The sequence below is a fragment of the Babylonia areolata genome, chromosome 26, assembly GCF_041734735.1.
Source record: "Babylonia areolata isolate BAREFJ2019XMU chromosome 26, ASM4173473v1, whole genome shotgun sequence".
In the NCBI taxonomy this organism is placed as follows: Eukaryota; Metazoa; Mollusca; class Gastropoda; order Neogastropoda; family Buccinidae; genus Babylonia; species Babylonia areolata.
In genome coordinates this window covers 3,010,820-3,031,064 of record NC_134901.1, presented here as the reverse complement: position 1 = coordinate 3,031,064, position 20,245 = coordinate 3,010,820, and the positions used below count along the sequence as shown (strand labels likewise).

The 20,245-nt window shown below is 39.6% G+C and overlaps 1 protein-coding gene across 1 annotated transcript; it reads left to right on the top strand.

The window, feature by feature from the left end:
- The first annotated feature begins 150 nt into the window (after positions 1-150).
- LOC143300244 (2,4-dienoyl-CoA reductase [(3E)-enoyl-CoA-producing], mitochondrial-like) lies at positions 151-20,168 on the top strand. The gene is made up of 8 exons (XM_076613831.1): positions 151-199; positions 1,806-2,023; positions 4,971-5,028; positions 5,967-6,201; positions 8,533-8,632; positions 11,143-11,215; positions 17,052-17,198; positions 18,824-20,168. The coding sequence occupies exons 1-8, from the start codon at positions 164-166 to the stop codon at positions 18,944-18,946; spliced, it is 990 nt and encodes a 329-aa protein (XP_076469946.1). The 5' UTR covers positions 151-163; the 3' UTR covers positions 18,947-20,168.
- Positions 20,169-20,245: the final 77 nt, after the last annotated feature.

Genomic DNA, 20,245 nt, shown 5'->3' with positions numbered 1-20,245 from the left:
CAGTAGAAAAAAAGTGAGCTGTTAGATTAATAAAACCATTAGATACATATCACATGCATTAGATATGCAATGAATTATACATAGCTTTTTTTTTCATTTATGCCTTCGTAAAAAATAATTGTTATCGCTCAAAATAATAATATATCCTGTTGCAGACGACAAAATGGCGAGCACACTTTCACGCGCACTGATCCGCATTGTATGTATTAGAGAACACGTTTAAAGCAGAAATAGTTCTTGCACGATGTTCAACGTTCTTCTTTTAAGTGTCTGGTAATATCTATCAGTAGATTGTGCTTTCATGTATGTCGAAGACTTGGTTCCTGATTTCGCAGTCGACCGTCGAGGTTCCGTTCAAAGTCCACTTAGTAAAGGATAAGGTGTAGGCTAATTTAACTTGTAAGACTTTTGAGGCCCTCCCAAAGGACCAGTTCGTCAATCTGTCGATTAAACTGCAAACTTAGCACGAAGCTTATACATGTGTAGCCTCGAGCAAAGCATCAGTCGGGACACCAGGGGTCACAGCCTGAACTAGCCAAGGGACGATGCAGGCTAATAGAACGCAACTGTTACTTATTTCAGAGTTATGAACATCTAGAACAGCCAGCCTCAGTTAATCGTGTCTAAAGCAGGCTTGACGCTTTTTGGAGAGGCAGCTCAATTGTCTGTGGTCCAGTTTGTCTCTATTGGTATGTGGGCAATCTGCTACCCACGCATGCCACAGTAATACTAATAGCAGAAAGTGATGGACCGTGTAAAGGCCAGACGGCCGAAACACAAGTTGATTCTTTTAAGTCCAAGTAGTTCCTGTAGATTTATTATTCTTAGTATGCTGATGAGTTGAGGGTGGGCAGATTTTCTAAGTCGATCCTGCAAGGCTTGACTGTTGACAGTAAGACTGCTGTAATACGCATGGGGCTGAGGACAAAAATTTAACCATGCAAAGTAACAAACTAGATAGATAGATAAAACGGAAGGTGGCAGAATGGTTAAGATGCTTAAATGCCAATACAGTGTCTTTGGGAGTCAGGGTTCAGTCCCAGCTCACGACCTTTCTCCCAAGTTTGAGAAGAAATTTCTAAGAAAATCTGAAATCAAGTCTTTCAGATGAAACGATAAAATGAGCAACTTTGTGCAGCATGCACCTAGCACACTGCAAAAGAACCCATGGCAACAAAAGTGTTATCCTCTGGGAAAATTCCGTAGAAGAAATCCACATTGATAGGCACAGGAATATATATATATATATATATATATATATATATATATATATATATATATATATATATAGCATGCACTCAGGGCCTGACTAACATGTTGGGTTATGCTGCAGTCAGATACTGCCCAGCAGATGTGGCGTAGCATATATGGATTTGTCTGAATGCAGTGATGATTTCTTGAGAAACTAAAACTGGAACTAAAACGCACTGAATAAAACCCTTCCCTGCCTATACATTCCACCCATATATCTCTTTGATTTTTCAGTATCAGTATCAGTAGCTCAAGGAGGTGTCACTGCGTTCAGTCAAATCCATATACGCTACACCACATCTGCCAAGCAGATGCCTGACCAGCAGCGTAACCCAACACGCTTAGTCAGGCCTTGAGAAAAACAAAACAAAACCAAACCATGAAAATAATAATAACAATAAAAATAAAAAAATAAAATAAATGAAGTAAAAAAAAAAAAGATAAATAAAAAATAAAGTAAAAATAACAAAAATTAAAACAACAACAACAACAACAATAATAATAATAATAATAATAATAATAAAAAATTAAAAAAAATAATTTTGATTTTTCAGGGTCTTCAAAACCGATGCTCACGATGTCTGTCTACAAGTGCCAGCTGTCGGTCAGCAGAAGAGCGGTCCAAGTACTTCCCAGTGAAAGAAGGGTACATGGTTCCTGCAGACGCCTTCAAGGGCAAGGTGGCTTTCATCACAGGGGGCGCCACAGGCCTGGGGTATGGCATGGCCACAGCACTGTCACAGCTTGGCGCCGATGTGGTCATTGCCAGCAGGTGGGTCTAAGTTACATTCTGGACTCTCTTCCGTGCCAAGTGTGTTGGTGGTTGTGTGCTTCCAGGATTGGTCTTCACGCCCACCGGAGGACCCACTCCAGCAAAGGGTGAAGATGTCTGCTTCATCTATTCATTCATCAAACCAACGAGAATCACCAAGAAGGTTGCCAAGTCGCAGTTTCAGTCAGTACAGGACACACCTCCTTGAAGAATGAAACCTTAACAAGACCCAAGATCAAGCCCTGACCAGCTTGACCATAAGGTCAAAATGAAGCCAACAGATGATCAAACTCAACTTTTCCAGAACGCCTGATCAGCATGTTGAGTTTGTGCAAAGTTGGGCATCTGCTGCCTTGATTTTATATTTTTAAATTTTTTTTTGCAGCAGATGTGGTGTAGCTTTTAACATATGGATCAGTCTGCATGTTTTGACATTTTGAAACTGAAATTGAAACTGATTCTACCTCAGAAAGAAATTGATACATTTTGGAAAAAAAAAAGTCAACATCCACCTCAGGTGATATGGCCAATGGGGATAGGCATCCCAGGACAGTTGGTGATGGCGGAATGGACATATCTAACACTACACTGACACAACCAGAACAAGGTGGAAGGGACATATCTAACACTACACTGACACAACCAGAACAAGGTGGAAGGGACATATCTAACACTACACTGACACAACCAGAACAAGGTGGAAGGGACATATCTAACACTACACTGACACAACCAGAACAAGGTGGAAGGGACATATCTAACACTACACTGACACAACCAGAACAAGGTGGAAGGGACATATCTAACACTACACTGACACAACCAGAACAAGGTGGAAGGGACATATCTAACACTACACTGACACAGCCAGAACAAGGTGGAAGGGACATATCTAACACTACACTGACACAGCCAGAACAAGGTGGAAGGGACATATCTAACACTACACTGACACAGCCAGAACAAGGTGGAAGGGACATATCTAACACTACACTGACACAACCAGAACAAGGTGGAAGGGACATATCTAACACTACACTGACACAACCAGAACAACCACACATTAACATAGGCAGTGAAAATGTCTGACTGTGTGTGTGTGTGATTTGAATTCATAGCAAACATTTGGAATGCAAGCTAGGTGCTTTACAGACTTAACCAGGCTTCCAGTGTATCATATGATTGCTGTCATATCATACTGGTTATTGATTGTATTTTCAGAAAAAAAAGGATTATGTTTTTTGACTCGGCCTGCCTGAGGAAAATAGAATAAACTATTCTTCTGGAGTGTGGTCATGAATTTCTTGGTAGTTTTGGATTCTTTTCTTTCTTTTTTTCTTCTTGTTTTTGTATTTTTTGAAGTAAAACAATACCAATAATATAGTCATTGTGTACACTCAGCTTATTTAATCTTATGCAGAAGTATTGTTCTAAAATCAGGTGTACATTCAAACTGATTCAAAATCAGACATATATTTAAGATTTTCACAGCAGTACATTTCATGTCATTTGTTAGATAAAAAAAAGCAGCAGCCTGTTATGTCTGTGCCATGTTTGACACCCTTTTCTCTTTTACCCCCTTTTATTTGTGGTGGTTTGAGATGCCAGCAGAAAGTGTATAATTAGAAACTTTGATCATAATGTTTGTGGGTAAATGCTTTGGTCATCTCAGTCCTAGATCAGTGACAAAAAGATCAGCCTCACAACCATATTGGGGTCTTTCACAGTCTGTTGGCTGTTCTTCTTCGTCTTCTTCTTCTGCATTCGTGGGCTGCAACTCCCACGTTCACTCATATATACGTGAGTGGGCTTTTACGTGTATGACCGTTTTTAACCTGCCATGTAGGCGGTCATACTCCGCTTTTGGGGGTGTGCATGCTGGGTATGTTCTTGTTTCCATAACCCACCGAACGCTGACATGGATTACAGGATCTTTAACGTGCGTACTTGATCTTCTGCTTGCTTATACACACGAAGGGGGTTCAGGCACTGGCAGGTCTGCACATATGTTGACCTGGGAGATCATAAAAATCTCCACCCTTTACCCACCAGGCACTGTCACCGTGATTCAAACCCGGGACCTTCAGATTGAAAGTCCGACGCTTTAACCATTCGGCTATTGCGCCCGTCACTGTTGGCTATAATTGTTGACATTTGTTGCAAATTGCCTCATAAGCACCCACCCCTCTTTGTTCACTTGGTGCTTTATGCTTAGTGAGAGCCCACTCCCTTACTTTATTTCACTATAAAATAGTGTACTGACCGGGCATTTGCTCCACATGTGAGAAGTGTCTCATTAAGCGTGCAATATCAGCAGGGTAGTCCTATGCCCAGAGTTTAAAATCAACTGTGTAAGTTGGTGTTTTTTTTTGTTTCGCAACATACTGGTGATTGTTATGAATTTAGATAACTGAATGTTCAGGGACAGACCTGTCATTTTCTGGAAATTGCTAGCTACTGGCTCTGTGTCCTTCCTTGTATGTCTGATGTCTTTACATTTCTTTTTCTTTGTTATGCATTAGTTTGATGTGATGTATTGTATCTATATTGTTTATTATTAAGTTTTTGAGTACTGTAAAAAATAAAATAAAAAAAAGAAGAAAGAAGAAGACTATTTGAAAAAAAAGCTAGCTACTGAAAGAAGACACTGTGTCATGAATGCACTTAGCTTTTCCAATGACACATCAGCATCTCATGAAGACATTATATTCTTTGTCTCAAAGCCAAAATATGCACTGCTTTGTAAAACAATATGATCAGAAATAGCAAACTGGATTATCATTATTTCATGATTTTTATTTTTTCAAATCGGAGGTGGGCATTTAGATGGTATTTTTACCCTTTCCACAGTTCCTAACCCTAAGTGGGGTGTCAGCATTTACTTGACACTGGGCGTTTACAAGATTATTTATAGTAATTTCTTTTTTTTTCTCTTTTTGTTAAACAGAAGTGAAGATCGGCTGAATAAATCTGCAGAGGAGATCACAGAACAAACAGGGAGAAAGGTAAGGCATGTGTTCAGTACGTCTTGAAGGAGTATTCCAGTTGTCCTTATGGGTTGTGTGATATTGCCTGTCATCGCAATCAGCATAGATGTTTGCATGTTAATATGTATAGTTTAATATGGACTGTAGAAACAGTGGAAGAGACACAGCTAGCTTTTGTATAAAAACTTGAGCATCTACGCAGTTTTAGCCATTTAAGTTTAAGAAATAGCAGCATTGGTTATCACGTGATCAATGCCCTGTACACTGTTCTATGCTTCAGTTCAAATAATGCAGTACTTTTAACTGTAATATTCTGTTACTTTTTGTCACAACAGATTTCTCTGTGTGAGATCCAAGCCACTCTCCTTGGGGGAGAGCACATACCCACAGTGCAGCACCACCTGTATACTTTTTCTCTTTTTTCTGTCTGCAAGTACATTTGTTACACTATATCAAGGTGGATTTTTTGAACAGATTTTTGCCAGGGACAACCTTTTTGTTTCTGCAGGTTTTCTTTCACACGTTCCAAATGCATGCTGCACACAGAACCTTGGTTTATCATGTCTGAATGATGATACATTTCCAAACATTCTAGACTGCTGGTGGAAATTATTATAAAAATGTTGTAGTTTTTGTTCATTACATCTGGAGTGAACAATGGCTGGACTTTTAAAACACTTTATTCTATTCAGCTATAGGCTACAGTATAGAGAGGTCTACACACAATGAGTCGTAGTGGAAGTGGCGTGAGCTCTATCTCTTGTAAGGGATTGAAGGGGAGAGAAGCAGAGACAAAGGTTGAAAGACAGTGGTCTGTAGCCTGGGAAAGGGATGGTTGTTAGCATTCCTTGACTCGTAGTTATTCAGAGTTATTTATTAGGGTTGCTGAAACAGCAGTGGCGGTCACAGCTTTGCATATAAAGCTAGATCACTCCACCGGTGATCTTTTCCAACAGGTGCTGCCCGTGCGGATGGATGTGCGTAAAGTGGATGATGTGGCGGCGGCAGTGGACAGGGCCGTGGCAGAGTTTGGACTGCCGGACATGGTGGTCAACAACGCTGCGGGAAACTTCATCTCTCCCACCGAACGTCTGTCGTCCAATGCCTTCGCCACCGTCATCGGCATCGTTCTGCAGGGAACAGCCAACGTCACCCTGGATCTGGGCAAACGCCTCATCAAAGAGAAGAAAGGTGGGAGATGGCATGGGTTGCGTGTGTGAGAGGCTGTTGCCCTGGTCTTTGGGAGCTGGAGAAAGAATTTAGTTTTTTTGTTTTTTTTTAATCCAGTCCATAACTATAGGATGTAGAATATCCTTCCCCCCCCCACCCCCTCCCTCTTAATCATCTTAATTGTAGTAATTATACAGTGTAAAAAATGTTCCATCACACATACTGGTGATTGTAGGCATTGTTGACGTATTGATATTGATATTTAGATGTTATATCGTTTAAAGATAAAGAAATAAGAAAGGTGGTTATATCGTTTGGAGTGGTGGCCTACAGGTAACGCGTTCGCCTAGGAAGCGAGAGAATCTGAGGGCGCTGGTTCAAATCACGGCTCAGCCACCAATATTTTCTCCCCCTCCATTAGACCTTGAGTGGTGGTCTGGACGCTAGTCATTCGGATGAGACGATGAACCGAGGTCCCGTGTGCAGCATGCACTTAGCGCACGTAAAAGAACCCACGGCAACAAAAGGGTTGTTCCTGGCAAAATTCTGTAGAAAAATCCACTTCAACAGGAAAAACAAATAAAACTGCACACAGGAAAAAATACAAAAAAAATGGGTGGCGCTGTAGTGTAGCGACACGCTCTCCCTGGGGAGAGCAGCCCGAATTTCACACAGAGAAATCTGTTGTGATAACAAGGAATACAAATACAAATACAAAGAAATAAGAAAGGCAGGAGAGGAGGAGGAAGGAGTTGAATGCTGTGTTGGTGGGAAGCAGGGAAGGTAACAGGTGGAATCAAAGGTGAATATTTTGAAATAAACAGAAGTTCACTTACGTTTTGGACATTTGTGAAAGGACAGTTATTAATTTAACCAAAGAATCAACTTAAAATGAATATAAAAAGTCAAAAACAGCAACATTCCTAGTGACATTTTGATGACACACTTTCGTGCTGGTAAGGCTCCATTGACTCAAACTCAGAAATGATACGCTTATTGAACTGTGACATTGCAACTTGGGAACTGCTTCTTGCTTGCATTGGTACATTTCTATGCAGTTGGCAGTCAGGGATAACAAACCTGATGAATCCTTTTAAAAAAAAATCTGCTCTTAATAGAATACTTTTTATTTTCTTTAGACATAGCTATCGTTGAAGGCGTCAACACACGTACATGGATACATATGCATGTGCATAGATGCATGATTATACATGCATAGGTATGTACATAGGTATATGGTTAGATACATATGTGTAGGCAGATGCTTAGGAAAACAACAACAAACAAATTACTCAGAAAGGAAATTCTGAATATTACAGAAAAGACAACGGATCCTCTGTCAGAGAAATAAGGCACTTTACAGTAATAAATTTGTCTGATTTGAAAAAAAACCCCCGTTATACATGCCCGACACTAAGAGTCAATACAAAAATACACTAGAATTTAATTGTGTTGATTGAACTGGTAGATTTTGACAGCAAGTAACTACATGAACAGGATCAAATCCCAGCATTTTTTTCCGCACACCACTAAACCTTGAGTGGTAGTCTGCATTCTAGTCATTTAGATGAGACCATAACTGCATAAGCCAAGGCCCAGTATGTGGCATGCTTTCAGTGCATGTAAAAGAACTCATGGCACCAACTTTTATCCTGCCATGTTGACAGCCATAATCTGTTTTCAGGGGAGTGCATGCTGGATATGTTTCTGTTTCCATAACCCACCGAACATTGACATGGATTACAGGATCTGTAATGCGGGTATTCGATCATGCGTATTTACACATGAAGTGGGTTCAGAATCTAGCACGTTTGCACGCATGTTACCCTGAAAGATGGGAAAAATCTCCAAGCTTTAGCCAGGAGGTGCAGGGAACCTGTGGATTGACGTCAGGAAACTCCGGCGAGACCCCAGCACTCTAACCGTTGGACCACTGCACCCATCTTGCAGTCGATAACTGAGCATATTAGTTTGAATTTTATATGTGTTCAGTGTTGAAAAATTAAAGCTTAGACCAGTAAAGGAAGGTGTCTTTTTTATTTTTATTTATTTATTTTTTTGAGAAACAGTTATTTGTTAGACAGCTGCAGTCAAATGGCTTCCCTTTTTATTTGTGTATTTATTTATGTGTTTATTTATTTATCTATTTATTTATTCAGTTATTTAGATATTAAATTATTAATTGAAAGAAAGTGAAATAATCACAAAAGCAAGATATTTCCTGCAAGGACACAATGTGTCCATCACCCTTTTCTCTCACTGCCCCCCCCCTTCCCCCCCCCCCCCCAAAAAAAAAGAAAAGAAAAAGATGTCTGAATTTGATCCACACTTTCTGTGTACCCTGTTGTGCAGGAGCCACTTTCCTGGCAATTTCAGCAGACTATGCAACGTCTGGTTCTGGCTTCGTTGTTCCCAGTGCCTGTGCGAAAGCTGGCGTGGAGGCCATGTCAAAGTGAGTGCGAGTGTTTTTTTTAATTTTTTATTTTTTATAGTCCTTTTGTGACTTGTTTTCTGCGGGTTCTCTCAAGAACTTATTTGACCTTAACTTATACAAATGTTATGTGAAAATCTTGTCGTGGTCTTGATTATGTTGTTTGAAGACATCCTTCATGTCCCAACAGGTGTCACAGGTTGATTAAAACCTTGAAAATATTGTCCTTTTTAAGAATTTTACTATACTTGTCAACTTGTCTTTAATGTTTCTGTCAAGTTTGAATTTGTTACAGTCAGTGACTCACTTGTGTAAACAAAGTGAGTCTATGTTTTAACCCGGTGTTCGGTTGTCTGTGTGTGTGTGTGTGTGTCTGTGTCTGTGTGTGTCTCTGTGTGTGTGTGTGTGTGTGTCCGTGGTAAACTTTAACATTGACATTTTCTCTGCAAATACTTTGTCAGTTGACACCAAATTAGGCATAAAAATAGGAAAAATTCAGTTCTTTCCAGTCATCTTGTTTAAAACAATATTGCACCTCTGGGATGGCCACAAAAAAAAAAAAAAAAAATGAAGCCTAATTATATGCAAACTGCATTTACTGTTGTATTTATATTTTTTGTATTCTCTAAACTTGGCACTTTGATCTGATATTCTGACACAACAACAAGAGCAGTCATTATCATCATTTTTTGTTCAAACAGAAACTTCGTTTGCTAAGCATGGAAGTTTTATTTATTTTGCAAACGTTTTGGTGCAGATAGTAAAAAAGGGAAGTTACTCTGTAATTAATGCTAGGGGACTTAATTTGCTTTAAACTGATCTTTCTCATCTTAAACATTACATTTTGAAATTATACTCAATACATAAAAAACTTGGATTTAAAAAAAAAAGTGTATCACAAGTGAGTCTTGAAGGCCTTGCCTCTCTTGTTGTTGTTTTTGTTTTGTGGATGTTTTCTTGTGTCCCTGTTTTTTCAAGTGTCAGGTGACACATTACAGTGACATGTATATACTCTTTATGGAAATGTGTGTTTTTGAACAGTTATTAAACTTATTTTCTGACAAGCTGCATGTACTGAAGCAGCAGCTTGTTTGGTGTAGACACAGCTGTAGCTGACACAGCAATTTATTCATGTTTCAACACATGTAATTGGCTTTGATAAAAAGACAACAAAAAAAGGGGAGGTGGGGGGTAGGGTGGGGGTGGGGGGGGGGGGGGGGGGCGGGGTGGGGGGGGGGGCTGGGGGGAGTGTGTGATCTGGATGTTGAAGGTATTGTTTATTTAGATACTGAAAAATCGGTCATTGAAAAAGTCTTGCATTGACATTATGAAATAGTATAATGCTGGAGAGAAAAAAGAAGAAGAAAAAAGAAGATAAGAATAACTTTATTATATCCAACTAGAGAAATTTGGTAAGGTGCATTACCACAATGTAGACAAGTAAAGAACATGGGGACCATAATTGTAAAAGTCAACAACAGCTTTTATGAACATAACGAAAATACAAATGTAAAAATATCGCATACACCGTTTCAAACATTCATCCACACATTGCAGGAAATAGTCTTAATGTAAAAACAGAAAAAATCAAGAAACATTATTTTGAATACAGTTATGAGCATAGCCTACTATAGTGCACATTGATTATAATAGATAAGATAAGAATAAAGATAAACTGCATCAGGTGTGGAAACACAGCCAGAAAATCTAGCTTGCACCCGCACCCACCCCCCCTGCCCTCCAACCCCCACATACGGATTACTTGATTAAACAGGAGTAATAAACATATGTTCTCAAATAAAAGCATTTCACATATTCACTTTAAAAACATTGCAACTAATTATTACATTGTAATTATTAACAGAAATATATTTAGAATATGAACGTTAACATTAGGCATATTGCATTGTACATTCATCCTGCATATTGCACATTATTCATCCTACATATTGCACATTCTAGGTCTCGAGGAGATATGTCATTCTAACCTTGAACTTAGGAATATTTATAATGAAATATACATGTTGAGTGATGGCGTGGAGGTAACGTGTCCGCCTAGGAAGTGAGAGAATCTGAGCATACTGGTTCAAATCATGGCTCAGCTGCTGATATTTTCTCTCCCACCACTAGACCCTGAGAGGTGGTCTGGACGCTCGTCATTCATATGAGACAATAAACCAAGGTCCTGTGTGCAGCATGCACTTAGCGCATGTAAAAGAACCCATGGCAATAAAAAGGTGGTTCCTGGCAAAATTCTGTAGAAAAATCCACTTCGATAGGAAAAACAAATATAACTGCATGCAGGGGGAAAAAAAAAAAGGGTGGTGCTGTGGTGTAGCGACGTGCTCTCCCTGGGGAGAGCAGCCCGAATTTCACACAGAGAAATCTGTTGTGGTAAAAAGAAACACAAATACAAATACAAACAAATGTTTCTAAAAAAAAAAAGAAAAGATGAAAATGAAATAAGAATATTAAGTCTGTTAGATATGAAGGATTTCAAAGTAAGCGTTGATGCTTGTTTCAATCAACAGGTCTCTGGCAGTGGAATGGGCAAGGTACGGAATGAGATTCAACTGCATATCACCAGGTCCTATTGAAACAAAGGTAGGTACACCTGCTTCATTATTCCATTTGAACATTCAAGTTTAGCTAAATGCGTTGGATCAACATTTTGTTGGTTTAAATAATCTTTAATTGTTCAAGAATACACATGATTACAGTGCAATCAATGACAAAAGAGCATCAAAAAGCATAAAGCTTATACTGTGCTCACAACGTTGCACTTCAGTTTTAACATGACGGCTGATGAACCATATTATCAGTTGTATCAAATAACATTCATAAACAGTAAGTAATGACATAATGAAGTAAAACAAATAAACAAACAATACATAATATAGCAAAATAATGCTAATATCAATATCAACATGAGATTAAATTTATTATCACCAGAGGAATCGGCCAGATAGAAGAGGAACACGAAGGAGAGAAAAAAAAGAAGAAGAAGAAATTTAGAAGAATGGTGGGTAAGGTGGTGGGGGAGGGGGAACAGAGGGAAGAGGAGAAATTCTGACAGATCAATGGCCAATCCATTCAACTTTGAATATTTGGTCAGTAAATAAAAGTCACATTGTGTTCTTTTGCCCCTCATTTGTTTCATCCTTGTCTTCTGCCTTTCTTTTCTCATGTTTTATGAACATACATACAAACATACAAAGGTATATATATATATATATCTCTCTCTCTCCCTCTCTCTCTCTCTGTATATATATATATATATATATATATATATATATATATATATAAAAGCAGCAATACAAGGGCATCCAGGAGTCACGACCTGGGTTCAGCCTGGTCCCCTTAGAGTGTAAGGAGTTAATGGCTGAAACACTTGACTGAGGGGAAGCTGGGAGGGGAGGGGGGTGGGGGGGGCTTCATCTCCGAAGACCTTGTATTGTGCAGCTCTCCCTAGAGTTTCCTATCATTAAAATGTAACTGGTAAAATTGATAAATGAGTCCAAGAAACCAGTTGAAAGTTGTCCCCAATTTTCAGCTTTATTTCCTTGATAACGGGGAGACGTGTGCAGAAATGCTGCTGCTTTCACGTTGCACCTCTTTCGTCCTTATGCATATGAGTGAAAATCATAGTACAAGATACACACACTTTAAAATGTTGTATAAAATCAAAACATTATTAGAATCTAGAATAACAGTGTACAGTGTATGCATAGTGTGTATATGCACTATCTTGTTTTGTGTTGAATTTGACATGTATAGTCCAGTTTATTGTTGTGTTATTTTATGTGAAATTTTATACTCTTGAAAAATCATTACTAACAGCGATGTGATATATTTTGTACTGCATGCATTGTACCATGGATTGTGTGCACTCTGCGAGTTCAAGACAAATCAGCTGAACGTACAAAAATAAGACTGCAAAGAAAAACTGTATCGATTATACTGTATAGTATTTAATCCATCTTCCTGTATTCATGCAAGACATAGGCCCACACAGGAAAGAAGAATCTTAGTCATGGAAATGAAGCATTATTGCAAGACGCTAAACATCAGATTCACTGATCATATCACCAAGGAACAAGTGCACCGAAGCATCAAGCAGTACATTGGACCATATGAACATCTGCTGATATTAGTTAAGAAAAGAAAACCAGTGGCCTTGCCAAAGATACAGCATCCTTGCAAAAACAGTCATCCAGAACTGATATTAGTTAAGAAAAGAAAACCAGTGTCCTTGCCAAAGATACAGCATCCTTGCAAAAACAGTCATCCAGAACTGATATTAGTTAAGAAAAGAAAACCAGTGGCCTTGCCAAAGATACAGCATCCTTGCAAAAACAGTCATCCAGAACTGATATTAGTTAAGAAAAGAAAACCAGTGGCCTTGCCAAAGATACAGCATCCTTACAAAATCAGTCATCCAGAAAACTGTTGAGGGATTGAGACAGAGGGGAAGACAGAGAAAATGATGGACGGACAACAGTGCAGAATGGACGGGTAAACCATTTGGAGAGACCCAGGCTTTGACTCACAGCTGACAGACCTGGAGGAATCTGGTGAACAGTTCTGTACGGTACCCCTGTGACTTTTCACAGCTTTAAGGATGAAGAAGACAGGAGAAGAAGATAGTATTGAACACAGTTAGAGTCTGACAGTGAGAAGTGAAGACGGGAATAAAGGGATGTAAATAAAACATTCCTGTTTACTGACACCAAGAAAGCCATTGGTGTTTGATGATATGATCAGTTGCTGATCTATATTTGCTGTCCCAGACATGTTGGACAAAGCAGAGGCCACCACCATTGAAACCATCATGTTCAAAGCCCAATGTTGTTGGACAAGCTGGACATCTGAATGGATGACTCCAGAATCCCCAAGCAGTTCCTCTATGGTGAACTCTGCCTTGGCCAAAGAATGCGAGGAAGGCCCCCAAAACACTTTAAAGACTTTGTAAAGGCCAGCATTGCACACAGACATCATTGACAGACTATGAGAAACACACAGACGTCATTGACAGACTATGAGAAGCACACAGACGTCATTGACAGACTATGAGAAGCACATAAACGCCATTGACAGACTATGAGAAGCACATAGACGTCAATGACAGACTATGAGAAGCACATAAACACCATTGACAGACTATGAGAAGCACATAGACGTCAATGACAGACTATGAGAAGCACATAAACACCATTGACAGACTATGAGAAGCACATAGACACCATTGACAGACTATGAGAAGCACATAGACGTCATTGACAGACTATGAGAAGCACGTAGATGCCATTGACAGACTATGAGAAGCACACAGACGTCATTGACAGACTATGAGAAGCACACAGACGTCATTGACAGTCTATGAGAAGCACATAGACGTCACTGACAGACGATAAGAAGCACATAGACGTCATTGACAGACTATGAGAAGCACATAGACACCATTGACAGACGATGAGAAGCACATAGACGTCACTGACAGACGATGAGAAGCACATAGACGTCAATGACAGACTATGAGAAGCACATAGACGTCACTGACAGACGATGAGAAGCACATAGACACCATTGACAGACGATGAGAAGCACATAGACGTCACTGACAGACGATGAGAAGCACATAGACGTCAATGACAGACTATGAGAAGCACATAGACGTCAATGACAGACTATGAGAAGCACATAGACACCATTGACAGACTATGAGAAGCACATAGACACCATTGACAGACTATGAGAAGCACATAGACGTCATTGACAGACTATGAGAAGCACGTAGATGCCATTGACAGACTATGAGAAGCACACAGACGTCATTGACAGACTATGAGAAGCACACAGACGTCATTGACAGTCTATGAGAAGCACATAGACGTCACTGACAGACGATAAGAAGCACATAGACGTCATTGACAGACTATGAGAAGCACATAGACACCATTGACAGACGATGAGAAGCACATAGACGTCACTGACAGACGATGAGAAGCACATAGACGTCAATGACAGACTATGAGAAGCACATAGACGTCATTGACAGACGATGAGAAGCACATAGACGTCATTGACAGACGATGAGAAGCACATAGACGTCATTGACAGACGATGAGAAGCACATAGACGTCATTGACAGACGATGAGAAGCACATAGACGTCATTGACAGACGATGAGAAGCACATAGACACCATTGACAGACTATGAGAAGCACATAGACGTCATTGACAGACTATGAGAAGCACACAGACGTCATTGACAGACTATGAGAAGCACACAGACGTCATTGATAGACTATGAGAAGCACACAGACGTCATTGATAGACTATGAGAAGCACATAGACGTCATTGACAGACTATGAGAAGCACATAGACATCATTGACAGACTATGAGAAGCACACAGACGTCATTGACAGACTATGAGAAGCACACAGACGTCATTGACAGACTATGAGAAGCACATAGACATCATTGACAGACTATGAGAAGCACATAGACGTCATTGACAGACTATGAGAAGCACACAGACGTCATTGACAGACTATGAGAAGCACACAGACACCATTGACAGACTATGAGAAGCACATAGACACCATTGACAGACTATGAGAAGCACATAGACGTCATTGACAGACTATGAGAAGCACGTAGATGCCATTGACAGACTATGAGAAGCACACAGACGTCATTGACAGACTATAAGAAGCACACAGACGTCATTGACAGTCTATGAGAAGCACATAGACGTCACTGACAGACGATAAGAAGCACATAGACGTCATTGACAGACTATGAGAAGCACACAGACGTCATTGATAGACTATGAGAAGCACACAGACGTCATTGATAGACTATGAGAAGCACATAGACGTCATTGACAGACTATGAGAAGCACATAGACATCATTGACAGACTATGAGAAGCACACAGACGTCATTGACAGACTATGAGAAGCACACAGACGTCATTGACAGACTATGAGAAGCACACAGACACCATTGACAGACTATGAGAAGCACATAGACACCATTGACAGACTATGAGAAGCACATAGACGTCATTGACAGACTATGAGAAGCACGTAGATGCCATTGACAGACTATGAGAAGCACACAGACGTCATTGACAGACTATGAGAAGCACACAGACGTCATTGACAGTCTATGAGAAGCACATAGACGTCACTGACAGACGATAAGAAGCACATAGACGTCATTGACAGACTATGAGAAGCACATAGACACCATTGACAGACGATGAGAAGCACATAGACGTCACTGACAGACGATGAGAAGCACATAGACGTCAATGACAGACTATGAGAAGCACATAGACGTCACTGACAGACGATGAGAAGCACATAGACACCATTGACAGACGATGAGAAGCACATAGACGTCACTGACAGACGATGAGAAGCACATAGACGTCAATGACAGACTATGAGAAGCACATAGACGTCAATGACAGACTATGAGAAGCACATAGACACCATTGACAGACTATGAGAAGCACATAGACACCATTGACAGACTATGAGAAGCACATAGACGTCATTGACAGACTATGAGAAGCACGTAGATGCCATTGACAGACTATGAGAAGCACACAGACGTCATTGACAGACTATGAGAAGCACACAGACGTCATTGACAGTCTATGAGAAGCACATAGACGTCACTGACAGACGATAAGAAGCACATAGACGTCATTGACAGACTATGAGAAGCACATAGACACCATTGACAGACGATGAGAAGCACATAGACGTCACTGACAGATGATGAGAAGCACATAGACACCATTGACAGATGATGAGAAGCACATAGACGTCACTGACAGACTATGAGAAGGACATAGACGTCATTGACAGACTATGAGAAGCACACAGACACCATTGACAGACTATGAGAAGCACACAGACGTCATTGACAGACTATGAGAAGCACATAGACGTCATTGACAGACTATGAGAAGCACACAGACACCATTGACAGACTATGAGAAGCACACAGACGTCATTGACAGACTATGAGAAGCACATAGACATCATTGACAGACTATGAGAAGCACATAGACGTCATTGACAGACTATGAGAAGCACATAGACGTCATTGACAGACTATGAGAAGCACATAGACGTCATTGACAGACTATGAGAAGCACATAGACGTCATTGACAGATGATGAGAAGCACATAGACGTCATTGACAGACTACCAAGAAGATAAATATTCCTGATGTTGTTGGTTTACAAAATGATACAATGACATGATGATATTATCAGTCTGCTCTTGTTTATTTACTTTCAGGTTGCTTTCAAGTCATGTAAATGGTGTGTGGTGGTGGTTGTTTTTTTTCCACTTTCGTGGCACATTATTTGAGGTCATGCGAACAGGGTGTCGTGGTTTGTTTATCTTCTTTCAGGGTGCCTTTAGTCGCTTGGATCCCACAGGTCAGTTCATGAGTCACATGGTGAAAAGGATTCCCACCGGTCGCGGTGGCGAGGTCATTGAACTGGTCAACCTTGCTCTCTACTTGCTCAGTGACTACTCCAGCTGGCTCAATGGACAGGTAGATATATTTTAAAATTCAGCAAAAAAAAAAGGAAAAAAAAGAAAAAAAAAAGTTGTATGTGTAATATTTATGCTGCATGTGTTTCATGTGTTGTTTTCTTTGTGTGTGTGTGTGTGTGTGTGTGTGTGTGTGGTTTTTTGCTGCATTCACACTCGTGCCGTTTCAGTGGCATTGCTCCCACACTGCTCATCCTGCATCCCCCCATACAACACGTACGCAGGAAAAATGCAAAAAAAAAAAAAAGAAAAAAAAAAGAGGGTGGTGCTGTAGTATAGCAACATGCTATAGCAGCCCGAATTTCACATAGAGAAATCTGTTGTGATAAAAAGAAGTACAAATACAAATACAAATACAAATAATGCATCCAAGTGTCAACCAGGTTTGAGAGATGCTGGCACCCACAGTGTTGAGCAGGAAATTTGAGGACCACTTCCTTAGGCGCTGTCAGGAAGTGGTCGACACTCAAAGTGGACGACAATCAAATGTGTGGACCCAGTTGTTGTTGTCTTCAGTTTAACATCTTTCCACCCCAAAAACCCCCCAAAACAACAAAACAACAAAAAATAATGTGGGGGTAGGGGTTGTGGGAGGGGGTGTGGGGGGTAAAAGTGTGTGTATGTGTGGAGGGTGAATAGGGAGAGACAACGCTAGGGAAAATGGAAACATAAACGCCAACATCAGACAACTATAACAAATGTCCTATAGGACTACGCAGAAATCGTCTGCAATAACAAATAACATATTGGGATTGTTAATAACACATTCAAAAGAAGTTTTGGTGAAGTCTGGCAAAAAACATTGTAGATTCTGACATTCAAATATTACATGATTGCTAGAAATATGTTCTCCACATATGCATCTGACATCTTTGCTGAACTTAGTTATAAAAGCGTTTAGTTTTATCCTGTTTGATAATGTATGAATCTGCCTTAATCTTATTGAATTACTGTATGTATTTGACTGATAGTTCCCGGTTGTTGAACATTAATTACACTATGGTTTAAAGCTTTGCCGTTTTCCTGGTATAATTCTCTGACTTTGTGATGGACCCAGTTTTCTCATTTGAGTGCCCAGCACATTCAGTTCTTTGAGGGAGCCAGCCACAGGCCCCAAACAGTGTGTGTGTGTGTGTGTGTGTGTGTGTAATATTCACAATGTTTGTGTGAAGTATAAAATCAGTAATAATAAAAGATCATGAGACGGAGTGATCTAGAAAAAAAAAAGTAAAATGATTTAAGGTTATTTATGTGCAACTGAATTTCCATAGAGAGATTTTTGCTCTCTGAGAAGGCTAACATAATATCTTGAATATATATATATATGTATGTATATGTGTGTGTGTGTGTGTGTGTGTGTGTGTGTGTGTGTGAGTGAGTGTGTGTATATGTGTACATACCTCTGTGTGTGTGTGAGAGAGAGAGAGAGAGAGATGGAGTGTGTGTATGTGAAATGTGTGCATCTACATGAGTGTGTGAACATGTACATCTGCATGTTGAACACCTGTATATTCCGTATGTATTAATTTCGTCTTCCATTCATGGTAGAAACACAGCTTCCATGCTTCAAAAAGCTTTATGTGTATGTGTGTGTGTGTGTGTGTGTGTGTGTGCGTGTGTTTCCAGGTGGTCCGACTGAATGGTGGGGAATACCCCAATGCTGCCGGCATGTTCAATGGTCTGCTGCAAGTCACCCAGGAGCAGTGGGATGCTCTAGAAGCCATGATCAGAAACGTGAAGGGCTCCTGATTTTGTCCGCATAGTGAAACGTGAAGGGCTTCTGATTTTGTCCGCATAGTGTCTTTGTTTTTTAAGGGCTTGATCAGCACATTGGCTCATGCAAAGATCAGGCATTTGCTCCATTTTTTAAAATATCTTTTCTTCGTTTTTCATTTTTTAACCGCAGATGTGGTGTAATGTATTTGGATCAGTGAGTATGCTTTTGACACCACCTTGAAATCGCTGTTGAAAATGAAACTCTGCAGATTTTGACTCACTGAAGACATTGTGATTTGTTTGTTGAAACATGACCAAAACTATTTCTGTTGTAAATGTTCTTGTACCAGCGTAACGACTTGGCACTATTGCAGCTGTACTGGTACAGAATTGTAATCGTTTCATGTGCCTATGTCATTCCTGAACTGTTCTGCCAAGGCTAATGGATGCATTCTGACCCTTTAAGAGTAACACCCTTCTTTCAACGGTCACTGCCTTCCCACCACATGTCAGTCTTGGCAGCCCCTTCATGCCAGCAAAACCTCTCTCCCAGATAGTAGCTTCCATCCCTCTGGAATGTTCAAATTAAACTTCAGAAATTAGAGAACAAAACTAAAAGAAACAGAACTGAATGGTGTAGGTTTTGTGTGAATGACAGGACGAAAAGCTTGACAGCGTACCGCTTTGAAATTATTCATGCATTTTATACTTACTGTGGAGTGCCCTTGTGTTTGCGGCTTTAACAATCATAACTATTTTTTTGGATGCACTTATGGAAACGTGATATAATGGGTTATATATATATATATATATATATATATTTTTTTTTTTTTTTAATGTCCATTCTGTCTTCAGATTATATTGTCGGTGATGGTATTTCAACTAATTGTGTAAATATTTTTCAAAACATATTTTTATTATCATTATTATTAATATGATTTTTTTCCTGTTTCTTCTTCCTCTTCTATTATTATTAGCATTATTATTATTATTACTACTCAGGAAGCATATAATTCAGTTTACTTGACATATTATCTGTCAACTGTGTACAGATTGTCATGACTGTAACTGAAGTATTGCCTTTAACTGTTTGTTTGTTGTTGTTTTTGATAAAGATTGTCACCTAGCAAATCTCTAAAACATAGTATGATTGTTATGAGAGTAAATTTTGATTGTTATCATGAAGGTAAATGCTAAGGCTAAGTGTAAAGGTAAATCTTGAGTGTTTTTGTACTAAAATTTGTTAAGAACTGTGCTGAAGGTAATATTGCCTTGTCTTTCCTTTCCTTTCATGATGTTGAAATGTAGGAGTAAATAAAGTATAGGAAAAAA

Excerpts from the sequence above, each read along its gene's own strand:
- LOC143300244 (XM_076613831.1), top strand. The coding sequence starts at position 164 with ATGGCGAGCACACTTTCACGCGCACTGATCCGCATT. Across the intron at positions 2,024-4,970 it reads GATGTGGTCATTGCCAGCAG|AAGTGAAGATCGGCTGAATA; the intron begins GTGGGTCTAAGT and ends TTTGTTAAACAG. Across the intron at positions 5,029-5,966 it reads CAGAACAAACAGGGAGAAAG|GTGCTGCCCGTGCGGATGGA; the intron begins GTAAGGCATGTG and ends CTTTTCCAACAG.